Below are 15,547 nucleotides of genomic sequence, written 5' to 3'. Positions count from 1 at the left end.
GTTCTCGGTATTTCGAACTCCCCTTTTTCTGTCACAGGTTTCGAGAAGCTGACCATGTTAACACAGCCTTAGTTGACCAGACAGCCTACATCACATGTTAGTCATGTGTCTATAAACAATGTCATTCTTGCATAGGCTTGCGAGCTTCGCTGTGTTGTCACTTGTGGGCGGTACAGTTGATGGGGAAAGTCCTCCTCTGAATTGGTCTCTTTAGTCCGCTGAATTCGGTTGCCATAATGGAACCTACAGAAACACAACCAGCTCCCACTAACGCGTCCAAAGGACGGTATAAAAGGAGATCAAAAAGACGACAACAGAGTCAACAATTGTCAGCTAACGCACAGGGGGACTTACCGCACGAGGAGGAGGGAGGCGACGACGACGAAGGTTCAGCCGTGGATCCCCTCACACCCAATCCTTGGCAGGAAATAGTCGACGAACCTGAAGCCGCTTTGCCAGGGCGAGAGAAACAAAACGAAATTGGCGCGACCGCTGAGGTTGAGGATCCCATTAGCGTTGAGGCGAACGGTGACGATCAGTCTAGTGCAGCTGAGCCAAAGGGCCTGCGGGTCCAAATCGAGGGCTTGGTACCGCAAGATTTCAATCCGAATAGCGATGATGAAGTAATCGAGATTGCAGATGATGCTCGAGATCGCGCTGTGACTGGCTCGGATACGGAGGAGACCAGGCTCTTGGTCGGCACTGACGACAGTTATGGGGCGACCAAAGAGGATGTCTTCCCAAGAACGGACCCGGGGCATGAACCTTTTGACCTTCATTGCCCGGTGTGTGGACATTCGGGACCGACAGTTGTCACGCACGAACGTTCATGCGGTAAGTTGACGCCGTTTTCTTTACCATGCAAGAGCTTGTGTAGGTACATATATTTGCATGGCGATTCTGTTGGTGCTGTTCTTCCCAGTATCTCTGCTACCTCTATGTTGTGATAGCTGCCAAGAGGCGACTCATCGGTGTGAGAATTGCGAGGCTTTTGTTGGTGAACAAGTGTTCATCACGAAATAGTCGACGCTTTGTCGTATCACGACATGCATGCAATCCACCACATTTGTTGTTATCAACAACAGCTTTGGGAGCTCTTGCGTTAACTCCAACTGTTCATCAGTTTTTAAAGTCAACTCCGACTCCTCTACTGTCACCCTATGGCCTCTAAGGTTGAGCTCCCCAATCTGCCTGGCTACCAACCTAAGGTAGGCTCTGCTGATCGCCAGCTTGAGTTTTCATGATCGGGGTCTTCCTATTACTAATGTAGCCGATTCCTGGGGAAATGTGTCGCTCTTGTGAGCTGTATCGTCATGGTTGAACCTCCCTGTAATCTGGGTTCAGGTGGACCGAGTGAATCATCACGTCCACCAGTCATGGGGCTTCGATAACGGTCAGCGTATCGAGAAGAGCATCTTCAATAGAGAGAGGCCGAAGCTGGTCGAAGTGAGCACCTCAGCCTTATGAACGTCAGACATCCCGACCGATCAGGTCCCGAGGGCCCCCGAGGGCTGGCGGGATGGCGAGGCATTGCCCAAGTCTACCACACATGACGTCTATATCGCTCCCAATGGGGTACCGGACACCGAGCAGCTCCCGGCTTGGGACGCTCTGGATCGACATGTCCTGAGGTGGGTCTTGTGAAGTGAGCCGAAATAGAATGTGTTGTGATGCAGGTTCTTCGGATACTATAAGGAAGCCGTTGTGGAGTCCAACTTGGAGAACTATCGCATCAGACCCTGCATCCTCTACTACTACCTCGGTACGTTCACTGGTCGGTGCATGAATCGGGTATGTCGAGGTGTTCTCAGAGGATGACACTATGCACGCGAGTGAGCCCCGACAAGATAACAGTGGTCTCAGCCAGGGCATGCTCCTCAAACGCCACAGGTGGCGTCCAACTGGTCTATGCAACTACGACTCGAACGATTTTCTTGTAGAATTCCGACGAGTAACGGCAACGGCTTCATCGTAGCTCAAGATTTGGTAAGGATAGAATCTCGTTGTCGCTTCGGACGTTCTATTCAGTGCGAGAAAATGTGCACTTCATATGCTGTCACAAATTTTGGGAGATTATTTCTCTTCTATAGTTAGTGAAGAACCTCTTGAGCTCAGTTGAGGGAAGCGAATATTTGTTCCTCTAGCATTGGTTGTTGCTTCTCCTCAGAAAGTCGGCGAAACCATCAACATCTACGGTAAGGTCATACAAATCACAGCAGTAGATGCGTTCACTCGGAGTTACTATGAAAATGTAACTCGTGCAGCTGAGCTACGCATTTGAGATAGCACCATATCAGGTCTTGAAGACTGAGCAGGCTCCCAACACGGAAATACCAGATGATTACTTCGCGCTCGTCAAGAAGGAGGCAATGGTCACCGAAACGGCCATGCCCCGTAGGATCCCTAATAATGCTGCTCATAGGCATTCATCTTGGGTAGGCACTTATGAGAAGATCTATAGGGAGGCTATGCTGGGCGGGGTCCTGCCCAATGATCGATTGCAGCAGTTTTTAGAGAACGACCGCAAGGTACGTTCAGTCAGTCGCTGTTGATGTAGCTGTTAATCTGGGACAGGTGTGCCGCTTCTATGCCGTTATGGATGACCTCAAGACTGAACAGTACGAGAGGAGACCGTTCACCATCTTCTACTTCCTCAGTGATGATACCATTGAAATTAGAGAACAGTACCACTCCGATCCGAACCTATTCGAAACACTATCCCGTGCCGATCTGTAGATATCCTCTTAATTGTGGCCGAGACAGTTTCCCCGTATTCTTCAAGCGCGGCCGTGTTGCCAAAGGTAGCCTCTGTCCTCAACAGACCCATACGGCAATTCTTCGCTCAGGTGGCGTACCGGTTCATGGTCCTTGTGACCCTGTCCCCCCCTCGGGCTGCTTCTATAAGGTTCAGGACCTCTATGTTGGACAGACCATACGCCTGGTATCCTTAGGGTGACCGATTCACCAAGTCGATGAAACTGTTCTAGGTCAATAACGATCTGTTCATATACGACGCGGATGCCTTCACGCGGGAGTACTTCAAAAGCATCGGAAGTACCGCCAGGAAGTCTCGTCATCGGTTCCAGGAGTTTCCTCGTCAGTTGAGCTCGCTCCGAAGCGAGACGTCCGACTGCCAGAAAAGACCGTCCCTCGTCCACCGACTCCGCCATACACTGGATACGGATCATGGGACGACTCCATGGGATCGGTCTTCAGCCTTGTGCCCAAGGTCCCTAGGAAGGACATGCATAAGCTCCTCATCAACGACGGTTCGATCCCTGGCGATGACATTTTTACTGTTCATGTTTGTATTACAGGTAAAGTGCTGCGGTTCTCGGCGAAGTTCTCTAACCCCGAGCCTGAAGACGTGAGTCGAAGGTAAGGCTTGGCCACAGCTCGGTCGTGATCCCACTGATTAGGTTCGTATTCAATTATCAACTATGTGACGACACTCTGTCCATCCACGAGCCCCCGCAGAGAAATCTCGGTATCGTTACAGGGAAATTCTTGGAGAATGGAACCTACCTCAACGAGACGACAGGTAGGGACTGAGCTCGCACGGTCGGGATCCTTTGGCACATGGTCAGGTCGCTTGATGAGCCCTCTTGACCTGATACCAGGGAAAACTGTGATAGTGTTCAATCACAGCTTCATCATGACCGGTTGTGATGAGTGAGGCTGATCTCCCACACTGGTTGGATGGTAGTTGTCTCGGCAGTTACACCCGCAAGTACTTCGCCAAGGCTCACCCCGATGTCCAGCTCGTCGTCGAGGACGAGGATCGCGCGGTGGTCCCTGATCAGGAGTAACGTCACGGTCTTTGAGTTACCATCATGGATTTGGCCTCAGGTCTGATCTCAGCACTATCATTCCCAAGTTGCGTGAGAATCTGCTGCAACAATTCCCACGCGTACGGGATATCTTCCGGCGCATCGACAAGGACCACAACGGCGTCATCACATGTGAGGCGATGAGAAGGGTGACAAAGCGCGAGGCTTGTGATTGTTACTTCAGTGGACGAAGTTAGAGAGGTGCTCGCGAATCATGGCTTCCAACTCAACCAGACTGACGCGACCGCCATTTTGAGGGCCTTTGATACCAACAAGGATGGCCACATCTCGTAGGCTGCTGGTGCTGCTCATCTCTCCGAAGTCACCGATCGAATCTTAGCTACAACGAGTTCTGTGATGCTGTACTGGAACCTGACTATAAGGGTTATGCAGGGGAGCCTCAACCGAGGAAACCATCTTTGCTCAAAGGAGATAAGGACTATGCCGCAGCAGCCGCCTGCAGGGTAGGTCGAACATATGCTGTAAATTTTGTAACTCCTATTGTCGTCAGTCGGTTGAGGCCGCGGAGACCGCCAAGATCCGTCGTGCCGTCCGAGAGGTCGGGGATGTCTTCTACAAACATCCGACGATGTCCCACCGACTTATCAAAGAACTTTGCAGTAAATCAGCAACGTGAGCGTCTCGAGGCAGCGGATGTATGTCAGGAGTGTCGGACAACCAGAAGACTGATACCACTCAAATTCGACTCGCCTTACTCCGCTTCGGTTTTCCCTTCGATCAAGAAGAGATTGATCGCTGTGTGTGGTGAGTTCGCGTGTGTGATCCCTCGGTTGGCTGAAAATTCTCCTCAGCTTCGTGATGACTCCCGAGAGCGATGAACCCGTTGATCTCACGCAAGTGCCGTTCGTTGAGTTCACCAAGGCCATCGTCGCTACCTATCATGACCACATTACTACCCGATAGGTGAGGTCGATCTAGCTTCATCAGTCCCCACTATCTCAGCAGCCTTTCAGGTGCGTTCGCGGTGGCAACATCAACGGGCGCGGCCGTTCAAGGTGTAACCCGCGTCGATCTGCTGTCACACTGCATCGACATTGTTCGAATCATGTTCGTTGTCACGACTATGTCGGTTGCGTTGTTGAGTAGCGCCGAACCTACCCTTGACAAGACTCTCAGGTTGGCATTCCTGACTTACATGAGGCACACATCCTATCCTATAAATACTTAAAAAATGGCAGCACTCAAGAAGATGTAACACACTGTGGTTCATTTTTCGAGTGTGGTTCCTATACAATACATCTCTACAACTGCTTCGTATTGGCATGTGCCCTCCCGTCTTCATGAAAAGGCGGGAGCCGTTAGGATTGTCCACTACTTATGGTGTTACACAGTCGACCTGCGAATAAACGAGTTTGAGACTTCGGCACTGATTGTGGCTGGGCTGGTTGAAGAAATACAGGAATTACTTCTACCGTCCAGGTTTATTCAGACGACTCTGCCCTGTGCGATTCTCGATTCGGGACGAATTCACGATTTTCACACGTCAACTCGGTTAGCTGATGTCGTAGGTTAGTAGACAACACTGATGAGGACTATGCTACGGAAGCATGCTGGTGGTCGACTTCGGGTTTCGTGACGTCATTATTTATCAAGCTCCCTATGCGACACTCGTCGCTCTATCAGCAACTCATCCCACTCTACTCGAAAACAACACTCATGAGATGTCCTCAACGTGGCTGCATTCATGTATGAGTCTGTCAACTGCACACCATCACTCTCGACGACGAACCCGTGGAGGCACCTATTGAATATCCGGTCATCGAAATATCATTCTGCGACACCCACTGAGGTAGCGTGATATCTCTTGAGTTGTCGCAACTGACGAGCCGAAACTGTATCGGGCGACATGTCGTTATCAGAATCCAACACTCGTGAGACTTCCCCAAGCAGTTGATCAGCGCGGCTCTTCAGTTTCCTCCCAAACTGGGAGACGCTACTCCAGACCCAACCTGTTAACAAGAGATCATGATGCTCTCCCACGATGGACGGCCCACCAGCATTCTCCTTCGCTTCGTCTAGCCACTCCTGCCACAGTACCGCATGTCCCTCCTAAGACGCGTCACTGCTCACCGGGAGCTTTTCACGGCTTAGTACAGATCCTCGACGTTGGCGTTTCACATTATCCACCTCAATTCCACCCATGGACATGCTGCGATGCAAAGACCTCTTCTCACCGACTGTGTCATGTAGCCTTCAGGAAGAAGGAGACTATTCATTCGGAGGAGCTGAATGCTCACATGCCACTATGAGCTGTCCGTCGCCGTCGTCTGTGCACCATGTCGACTTCCATTCTAGGAGGATCCACTTCACCGAAATCCTTCGCTTGCCGACCCGAGGCCTCCTCCGTTTGTGGCAAACTGCAATGACCAGTGTTGGAGAATATGCGCAGAGTCAACTTCATGTATTGGTGACGGTACGAAAATTTAGAGAAATTGTTGTTCGGACCAACACATTTCTATCCGACTTCATATCGGAATTACATAATCAGTGAGGAAACTCCTGAACTCAGCCGAGGAAAGCGACCATATATTTCAACACTAGCAATAACTAACCGACTCTGGGAATGATGGAGTGTTGCTCCGGTTCTCTCTTTTCCTTCTCGGTGTACTCTGCCACGATCGATGGAGGGCAGCCTCATACACCCGAGCCTCAAAGTCTGTGGGTGATTGCATCACAGGACTCCTCCTAGATCATCTAACCTCTTATCGTCTCACGAGGAGCCTTCAGGCCTCCTCCCCCTGACGCTGTTACTTCATAAGGGAAGTCCTTCATATAGAGGAGTTCACGACAAATCATAGCGTTTCCCTCACATTGCTGTCCAGAGAGGCTCGAGCATCGACTGTAGACCGTCTCGGACGGCTCTCATAGAATGCATGCTAATGACAATCACGAGTTGTGGCCTTCCGATGAGAAGCTCCCTACTGGACACTCCGATTCAAGTCGATGTCGATATCGCCGGAGTTTCTCTTGGAGCTCCGACGGGGGCATTCGTAGTATAAATTTTCCTACAGCGACTTCCGCAACTCTACCACATTTCCGGAGGTCCTATCTGCCAGGAATAGTGCTCAGTTCGTGATGTCAACAGGATCTGCCTCAGCTACCCTCACCCCTAGTTAGCAACTCGAGAGGTAGTCGAGTCAGCGGCATCACCCAGCAGTCAGCAGGAAGATGTATTCACCTCAGAACTAACACTACATCAATGCTTTAGAAAGATCTAGAAAACTGGCTGAAACTCTCGGCAGTCCGAGGACAGACCAGTGTGCAGAATGGTGGCCTGGATAAGCAACCTAAGACGGCTGAGATGGGTGACCTCAGGCACTTGAGCCCGATGTCTCCCATTGAGCAAAGCTGTGTCAGAATATCACTCAGCATCCGGTTCCACTCATCATGCTTACCGACGACATGCTCTATGCTCTCACGTTGTCTCCAGTGACCAGTCGTCTGCCCCTGAACACCACAGGACTACTGTTGTGTCCAGTACGGTAGTGGTAGTGGTCAACCGCCAGTGCTGTACTACTGTGACAGTAGTGTTACTAGCAACCTACTCAACCAGGGATAATAGGCCTCTGCTGAAGTAACATACCCCTCCCCCTTTCCTCATCAACAGTCGATGATGATGATGATCGAACCGTTGTCACAGGTTCACTCGACATTGGGCATAACATGCTGTAGCGAGGAGAGTGCTGATGCCCTGCATTGACAGACTCAGTGCTTTAAAGGGAGTGAGAAGAAACTGGACAGTAGGAAGTATCACTCTGTTATGGATATCTTGGGGTCAACCCGTCTAAGCTCGCCTTGGTTCACATTATCTACAGCGGTCCTGTATTGATAGGGCTTGAACCCTAGCAGTGTAGTTTGGAGGATCTGCATCACATCACCGTGTGTGACCAATACAAGTGCCTTACTGCCAGTCTGAGGAGCAAAAGAAACATACAACGTTTACTACGACGACTATCTGGTCCAGAAATACGACTGGATATGCCGTGCTCCTAAATCAAACTGTCCCCATCACCAGCCTTCTTCCGACTACCCGTATCACTACCATCACTATTCTTGCTACGTCCACTGATACAACCGTGACTACTTCCTCTATCGCCTATAGCTACTCCTACTACCACGACAATTTCCTCACTGCGTTCACCATTACTACTACCACTACTCTCACTATTATCATCGATACTAATTCAACCCTAAATCCATGTATCACCTTTATGTGTTCCTTCAAGACAGCCAGACTCCTAGCAGCGACACTATCAGGTTCCTCTGCATTGAAGTCCTCGAGGCTCTCATGATGGGCATCCCTCTGCCACACCTTCGCATAGGATCCATCCGAGGTCATGTCAATACTTCCAAAGAATCTCTCTCGCAATCTAGTGTCGAACTGTATCTTGTCTTTAGGGAACCCCACAACACTGGCAAAGACCTCAGCCGTTTCCCTGGTACGCAGGAAATCTGATGACACTATTTCCATCTGATAAACAACAGAGCAAAAATGACGATAAGTTTGTGCCCTCCTCCCTACCTCCATCGAGGCACCCTTGTATTGACTGAGGAAAGCCCTAGCAGAAGCCTTGACCTGTTCCCGCCCAGCGCCCGTCAGGCCATAGGCCTTACAGCCGACCTCGGGATTGCTGACGATCAAGTTAGCCACGTTAGCTTCTGACTGGCCGTGTCGGATGAGGAAGATAGGAGGAATGGGTGGTGTGGTATCAGGCATTGAAAAATTGCACACTGCGTCGTGACCACCCAGAACTTGACAGGAGACTGAATGTGGTGGAACATACATCCCTCCACATATTCTTAGCATATCCAGTTTTTCGACTCGTACACAGCCACCACAACGAGTATCATCTTGCGGCTCAGGGAGGTATGCACTTATGCTTTACCTCATATGACCTCCAAGTTTCAGGGCCTAACTCTTCATGACAAAGTGACCAAAGAGGGATGGCAACCTCATCGGAACCGAGCATTGGAAAGAGGAGGTGACCGAAAGGAGAAGACTTTTCAGGTTAGAAGCCCGAGCAGCTAAGAAGAGAGCGAGGGACCGCTTCTATGCGTCCCTCCAAGACTTTTCCAAGTGCATCCGACCGCCAAAGAGTAAGTCAGCAGCAGCGATACTGAATGGCGACCCAAGCACCAATCAAGCAGCCCATCTGCTGGAGAAGCTATTCCCTCGGGACCCTAGGCGGTCCCAGGGGATGGCCCAGGTTCGCGTCGGTGTAGGTCCGGCAGATCGCATCCCAGCCGTGACGGAACAGGAGGTCTTAGAAGCCATCGGCCGTCTGAAGATCTCTGCCCCTGGGAGCGACGGCGTCAATGCTGAAGTCCTCAAGAAGACGGCGCCCGAGCTGGCGGCCAAATGGGCCACGGCCTTCACTGACGTCCTTAGGTCCGGCGAGTTTCCTGCCGAATGGAAGGAGGGCAAATGCATTGCCCTGGCCAAGCCCGGCCGCGACATCTTTCAGGCCTCGGGCTGGCGCCCGATCGTACTCCTTAGGTGTGCCTCGAAGCTGCTGGAGTCGGTGATAGCCGAAAGGCTCATCTACGGCCTAGGAGAGAAGTTCCGAGTGCCAGAGATCCACGGCTTCTGCCGAGGCCGAAGCTGCGACACGGCGCTGAAGAGGATCGTCGACGCCTACCGAGCTGGGTGTGGGAGGAAGGGTCACCAGACCCTCCTCCTCACACTGGACGAGTCCAATGCCTTTAATTCAGTAAAGCATTCGTTTCTCGTCCAACAGCTCTCAGGCCTAGGCGTGGCTCCCTATCTCTGCACCGTGATAAAGTCCTGGCTCTCCGGGCAACACGTCCAGCTGGAGTTTGGAGCTGACCAAGCGACCATCTCGCTAGAGAGAGGGGTCCCCCAAGGAAGCATCTTGGGACCCCTCCTCTACGCCACCTCCACCCTATCTTTGGCGTCGCTGCTCCGGCCCATCCCTGGCCTAACCTCGACGTTCTATGCCGATGATAAGACCTTGGTCCTGACGACCAAGGGCGTCCGAGAGTTTAGGGAGCGATGGCTGCAGATCGAGACTCGGATCTCGGACTGGTCAAGAGCCTCCGGGCTCAGCCTCAACCCCAGTAAGTGTTATTACCTCTCGCCTAGGAAGCTTCAGGTATCAGCACTAATGATCGACGGTAAGGCCATCGGCCGGGCCAAGGTCGTCACCATCCTAGGCCTGGCAGTGGACCAGCGACTGCTCTTCAGGGAGCACATCAAGCGAAAGACGGCCCAAGCTCGCTCCCGCCTAGGGCGATTACACGCCCTGGGTTGGGAACGGGCTGGGCTCGACACCAAGCGGATACTGAAGACCTACCACCTGGCCGTGCTGCCCTTCCTTGGGCACGCGGTCAGCGTCTGGGCGGAGGCACTGGAGAACCCGAATCTGGCCAAGTGTAGAGATTGTCCCTGCTTTATAATTATCTGTCTCCGAATTTTGTGTTAGCTGTGTCATTTTAGCGTGACGCTAGATCACGTACCTATAAGGTTTTAGCTATGTAAGTTGTATTCATAAAACCTACTACTTCTATCCACTACAAGTATACTTGGGTTCGGTTTAATTCACTACAATGGTACCCGATGCAGTGAATACCCCGGTTCCGACAACTCCGGTTTATGCTGATCTTCCAAATCTTCGCGATGTTGCGAGTGATGCTTTACATCGACTTGCGGTGCTTCTCGGTGTTCCCGAGGATAGTGTCCGGTTTCTAAAGTCTGTTGACTTCGAGGAAGCTGAGAGGTCTATGAGTTTAGCTGACAGGTTACTGTTTCGTCAGCTGGTTGAGCAGGCAGGTGTAAATCCCGTGCCCGTTACTCAGGCTACTTCAGAAGGTCATTCAGATGGACGATCTTATATATCTGACTACCTGCGTGAAGCTGTTGTCACTGATAGGAGTGGAACTGATACTAAGAGAATATCGGCTACTGCTCAGTTACCTATTCCGGATGGCATAAAATATGCTGGTGAAGATGATATTAGACCTGTATCGGCTTGGGTGAGATCGTTTTCACAAGTAGTGCGTATCTATCGTTTGGATGCTGATACCTGTTGGTCTTTCCTTATCCGTGCTGTTGATGCTAGTGTTTTATCTGATATCTTCGACTTTCTGGAGGAATCGTCGGCTTTGGGTCTTGGTACTGTTACTAGATTATCTATGACTGAGAGGTTTTTGGGTGATAAGTACCGTATTACTGATGATCCAGTTCGTTGGAGAGAACGTTTTGATAGTGTTAAGCAAGGTCCTAGTGAGAGAGTTACCACTTATTATAAGCGTGTGAAGAAGATGGTTAGCGCTGGTAGATGTATCGACGTTAATCTTAGTGAGTCAGAAGTCCTAAAACGTTTTATTGAAGGCCTGAGAGCTGACTACAAGAAGGTGGTAAATCAAACCTATGCTCATTATCGCTCTCTAGAGATCCTTGCGAGAGATTTAAGTTATTGGGAGGATCGTAACTACGGAATACGTATGGATCAGACTGAGAAGAGCAATGATAAGGTTAAGACTGTTGACCAGAATGTTCCGGAGTCAGTCCTATCGATATCTACTACTACTGGTACTGAAGTGGATGCTACTCCATCGAAGGATACCAGACAGTGTTATTTTTGTCATAAGTTTGGTCATCTTAAACGGAATTGTCCTGCACGCTATCAATGGCTTGCTCGAAAAGGTTTAGTTCGAGAGTCAAGTGGTGAGGTTCCCAAGGCTACTACAACCCCTATTGTTCAAACTGAAGCTCTCCCAGTGTCCACGGTTGAATCGACTTCTAAGGTCCAGGCATCTCCCCCTGTGGTACAGAGTATTTCCCCTAAGATGGTTAGTGCCCCTACTTATGAAAAGGTTGCTATGGTTAGAGATGTTGACGATGATGAAATCTCTCGTTTGGATGGTGGTGTTTTGCATGACCCTGTTGTAAGTATCATCCTTAGGCAAGATATGTCTAAGGACAGTACTGTACGGAGTCCGGGTGCTCGTGTTAAAGCTTTAATCGATTCGGGTGCTCGTGGTTTTGTTTATATGTCGCGCCGAATGTTCTTAGCGTTGGCCTCAGAGGGTATTCTGAGGAGAACTCTTACTGGTGCTACAGGTGTATCTTTTGGTAATGGACACTCTGTTGAAGTTGATGGCCAGTGTGAGGTCGATATTTGCTCCGCTGCTGGTGATCTGCTTGTTTCCAGTAGCTGTAAGGTGGTTGATGGACTTACTCCTGATGTAATATTCGGAAATGCTTTGTTGAGAAGATGCTCAACCCTTGTGGACAGTCTGCTCGAGTTTTATCGTTCTGTTGTTGTTGACGCTGACTCTAAGGTGAATGTACTTTCTGAGGTCGATACTGTGAAAGCGATCTCGTCGACGTCTTCGATTGAATGTCGTGAGGATGGTAGATATGTTGCACACTGTCAAATATTGGAGAATGCGTTGATGCAGCCTTTTTGTGAAGCTATCCGTCGTCGTCCTAGGTCCCGTCAGATTGCTATCTATCGACGGTTGAAGATTGCCTGTGGTGAAGGAAAGATGCGTGAGGTTGGTCCAGACCAGATCAATCATGTGAACGAGGTAGTTCTTGTTGACAAGAAGCCTGGTGAACCTCTAGGGAACGTTGAGCACATGACTGATCCTGTGATACGGAAGAGATTCCGGGTCACAGTTGACTGCCGGAGGCTGAACTCTATGAAACTTGCTATGGTCCCTGGTAGTGATGCTCATCAGCAACGATACTGGTGGGCTAATGATCGTGATGTCTCAGACACGGTTCCATCATCCTTCACTACACAAAGCCAGCAGAATGCTCTGAGTATTCTGTTGAGCTGGCCACTCTCATATCGAAAGGTTTATTTTAAGGTTGATCTAGAGGATGCTTTTTCTAGTGTACTCCTACCCGAAGGAATGTTATCTTACTTTACGGTAAGAGCTTATGATGGAGAGGGTAACTTGCACTACTTTCAACCTCTATGTTTGGTTCAAGGGTGGCGTTACTCTCCAATTATATTTACCAGATGTATGGATCATTATTTACGTGAAGTGAGAAGTGAAGCTGCTCGATTAGATCTTGACTTCAAGATCGAACATTTTCAGGATGATGTCCTGGGAGGGGCATCATGTAAGGAGGATGCTGTTTCCGGTAGAAGTTTGGTTACTTCGGTTGGTCGGCGACATCATTTTATAGTCAGTGAAGAGAAGAGTGAGATTGGAGTAAGGGTTACTTTCTGTGGTCTTATATGCCAAGGTTTGGAAGTATCCCCGGTCGTTAAGGATGCTGCCGGTCTCTCTGAATCTGCTGTTGCTCGGAGTCTGAAGGAGTATGATGCTCTGATAGATGATGAGGCAAAGCGCAAATGGATTCGTTCATGGGCGGGTCGATTTCAATGGTTGAGGAGATGGTTGCCGTACGGTTCTCACGGTGTTCTCCATAAATTGCATAAGTTGACTTCTTCGCCATCATCTATAGCAATTGAACATGTGACCAAGCTTTGTCGTAATTATTTTTCTGGTCTTCTCTCTCTATATGTTGTTGGAGGATCTACCAATACACCAATCCTCGGTAGTTGTCTCATCGTTGATACGAATAAGGAAGCGTGGTCGTGTATGCTGCTGCAAATATTCAGTGTTCCTAAGGACGAGGTTGGAGAGATTGGCCAAGACGGTCCATGGTGGTTGAGCGAATTGGATGATCTTACTAAGGAGGTATGTCATGGTTTGGGTTTGCTCTTACCTTACGATCGTGATGCTGTAATGCTACCATTAGCAGTTGATGGATGTATTTTAACCCCCTCGGAGATTAAGCGATCCTCTACTGTTAAGGAGAGACGTGGTATGATTCGTGCTGTAACCCGAAATTTGGCATTGATCACCACCCCTCTGGCTGTCGTTTGTGACAACAAGAATTCTTCAGCATGGTGGAATGAGATAGAGCTTGACTATGCTGATTCAGAGGAAGAGTATCGTGGTTTGTTATTATATCAAAGGACGGTTTGGGTAACTCTTTGGAGTAGTCGACAAGGTTGTGTCTCTTATATTGACGCTTTGGCACGTGGTGTCAACGAAGATAATCGTTTGGAGGATCGTGATATTCATATTGTTCAAGATCCTCTACAGGAACTGATATCACGTGTTGGTGAGTGTGATCAAGCTGATATGTTACGGATGGTTTCGGATGATGAGGAGCAGCATAATGCCGTGGGTTTCGTCATTGCTCCTTGTTTGATTGACATCGACTTCGATTTTGAGAAGTTGAAGGCCGATCAGAGGATCTGTCCGGCATGTGAGTCTTTTAAGAGCCAAACAGGTTTTACTATGGTTGATGGTATTCTTTATCGGGAGCAGCGGTTTGATGAAGTTGGCCGTATTCAACGTCAGTTAGTCATACCATCGACTTGGATAAATTGGGTGGTTTCTGAGAGTCATAAAAGGACTCATGCCTCTGGTAGGCAGTTGAAGTCTTGGTTGCAACGTTGGTGTTGGTTTTCCAAGATGGGAACAAAGTGTCGTTGGGCTAAGAGTGTATGTCCTACTTGCCAGCGTGTTGATAGTGATGGACGTATAGAGGTTCCTTATTCTACCCGCTTACCCGATGCTAAGGCATTGAAGCCGTGGTACCGTGTTGGTGTTGATGGTGTTGTCGTGAAACGTGGTTGTCTATTTTTAACTGTGACTGATGCTTTCAGTGGCTATATGGACTTCACGATAATTGACTCGACTGATGCCGCTACCTTTATAAGAGGTTTATCGATTATCTTTGTGAGGAATGGCTTTCCACGAGAGGTTCAGAGTGATGGAGAATTTGGTTCTAAAGAGGTTCAAGATTGGGCGAAAGCAGCAGGTATACGTTGGATTCTTGGACCAGCTAATCATGGTCAGACTGGTGGTTTCTATGAAAGGAGGCATCGTTGTCTGTTGGAGTGTTTGCGACGTTGGCTAGCAGATTTACCTTCGGTTGAGTGGGCTGATGAGCTTCTTCTGCAGAATGTTAAATGGATGATCAACCACACGGAACTTGGTGAGTCACAACTTACTCCTATGATGATTATGTGGGGAAGAATTTGTGAACTTCCCTGTATGCGATCTGGATCTATTGCTGATGATTCGTCATCTGTATCTGATCCCGAGTTGTATGACCTTATAATAGCAGCTGGCCGTATTAGTCGAGAGCATGAGGTTTTTACTGCTAAGTTCGTGGAACATTGGCTGGATCAACGGGAGAAAAATCATCCGGTATTGCGATATGATAGTGGTCTACGAGTTGGCATGTGGGTGATGGTCTATACCCAAAGAAGTTATAAGCTTAGCCCATGTTGGCGTGGTCCTTATCGTATTTCTGCTATCAAGAGTCGTCATGTTCTGCTTACTACTGAACGTGGAACTGAGTTTCATCATATCGGTAATTGTAAAAGGTTTCGATCGGCAGATAACCATGTTTCTGAGGAGGACTCTAAGAATGACCTCAAGGATGATTCTGCTGAGGGCTCTCAAAGCCATAAGGTTCCGAATGATACTTTGGTTCAACTTCCTCAAGGTAGACCAAAACGTCAGGCTGCTATGCTAAGTCAGGCTACTACTAGTAATATGTTGAGAGATGAGAGACGTGCGGTAGTAACTAAGCGTCGTCGAGTCGCCTAGTTCGTTTTATGGGGGGGATTGTAGAGATTGTCCCTGCTTTATAATTATCTGTCTCCGAATTTTGTGTTAGCTGTGTCATTTTA

At 49.2% G+C, this 15,547-nt stretch overlaps 4 protein-coding genes across 4 annotated transcripts; 3 read left to right on the top strand and 1 right to left on the bottom strand.

The window, feature by feature from the left end:
- Positions 1-1,160: 1,160 nt before the first annotated feature.
- Pmar_PMAR006498 (conserved hypothetical protein) lies at positions 1,161-4,467 on the top strand (the record flags this gene model as incomplete). Its single annotated transcript, XM_002787032.1, has 19 exons — positions 1,161-1,208; positions 1,345-1,446; positions 1,492-1,631; positions 1,677-1,762; positions 1,812-1,936; positions 2,168-2,237; positions 2,287-2,528; positions 2,575-2,684; positions 2,737-2,941; positions 2,988-3,054; positions 3,087-3,269; positions 3,318-3,378; positions 3,420-3,541; positions 3,588-3,672; positions 3,719-3,805; positions 3,850-3,962; positions 4,015-4,120; positions 4,171-4,294; positions 4,342-4,467. 19 exons carry the CDS (start codon positions 1,161-1,163, stop codon positions 4,465-4,467), a joined length of 2,202 nt encoding a protein of 733 aa, XP_002787078.1.
- A 3,134-nt stretch (positions 4,468-7,601) lies between these two features.
- On the bottom strand, positions 7,602-8,568 carry Pmar_PMAR006497 (2,3-bisphosphoglycerate-dependent phosphoglycerate mutase, putative; the record flags this gene model as incomplete). The annotated part of the gene is made up of 3 exons (XM_002787031.1): positions 7,602-7,763; positions 8,059-8,322; positions 8,374-8,568. 3 exons carry the CDS (start codon positions 8,566-8,568, stop codon positions 7,602-7,604), a joined length of 621 nt encoding a protein of 206 aa, XP_002787077.1.
- A 481-nt stretch (positions 8,569-9,049) lies between these two features.
- Pmar_PMAR006496 (conserved hypothetical protein) lies at positions 9,050-10,294 on the top strand (the record flags this gene model as incomplete). Its single annotated transcript, XM_002787030.1, has 1 exon — positions 9,050-10,294. One exon carries the CDS (start codon positions 9,050-9,052, stop codon positions 10,292-10,294), a length of 1,245 nt encoding a protein of 414 aa, XP_002787076.1.
- Positions 10,295-10,418: 124 nt separating this feature from the next.
- Pmar_PMAR006495 (gag/pol/env polyprotein, putative) lies at positions 10,419-15,464 on the top strand (the record flags this gene model as incomplete). The annotated part of the gene is made up of 1 exon (XM_002787029.1): positions 10,419-15,464. One exon carries the CDS (start codon positions 10,419-10,421, stop codon positions 15,462-15,464), a length of 5,046 nt encoding a protein of 1,681 aa, XP_002787075.1.
- Positions 15,465-15,547: the final 83 nt, after the last annotated feature.

Source organism: Perkinsus marinus, assembly GCF_000006405.1.
Source record: "Perkinsus marinus ATCC 50983 genomic scaffold scf_1104296930488, whole genome shotgun sequence".
Taxonomy (NCBI): Eukaryota; Perkinsozoa; order Perkinsida; family Perkinsidae; genus Perkinsus; species Perkinsus marinus.
The sequence above is the reverse complement of the archived record's forward strand: the minus strand, read 5'-3'. Positions and strand labels throughout refer to the sequence as shown.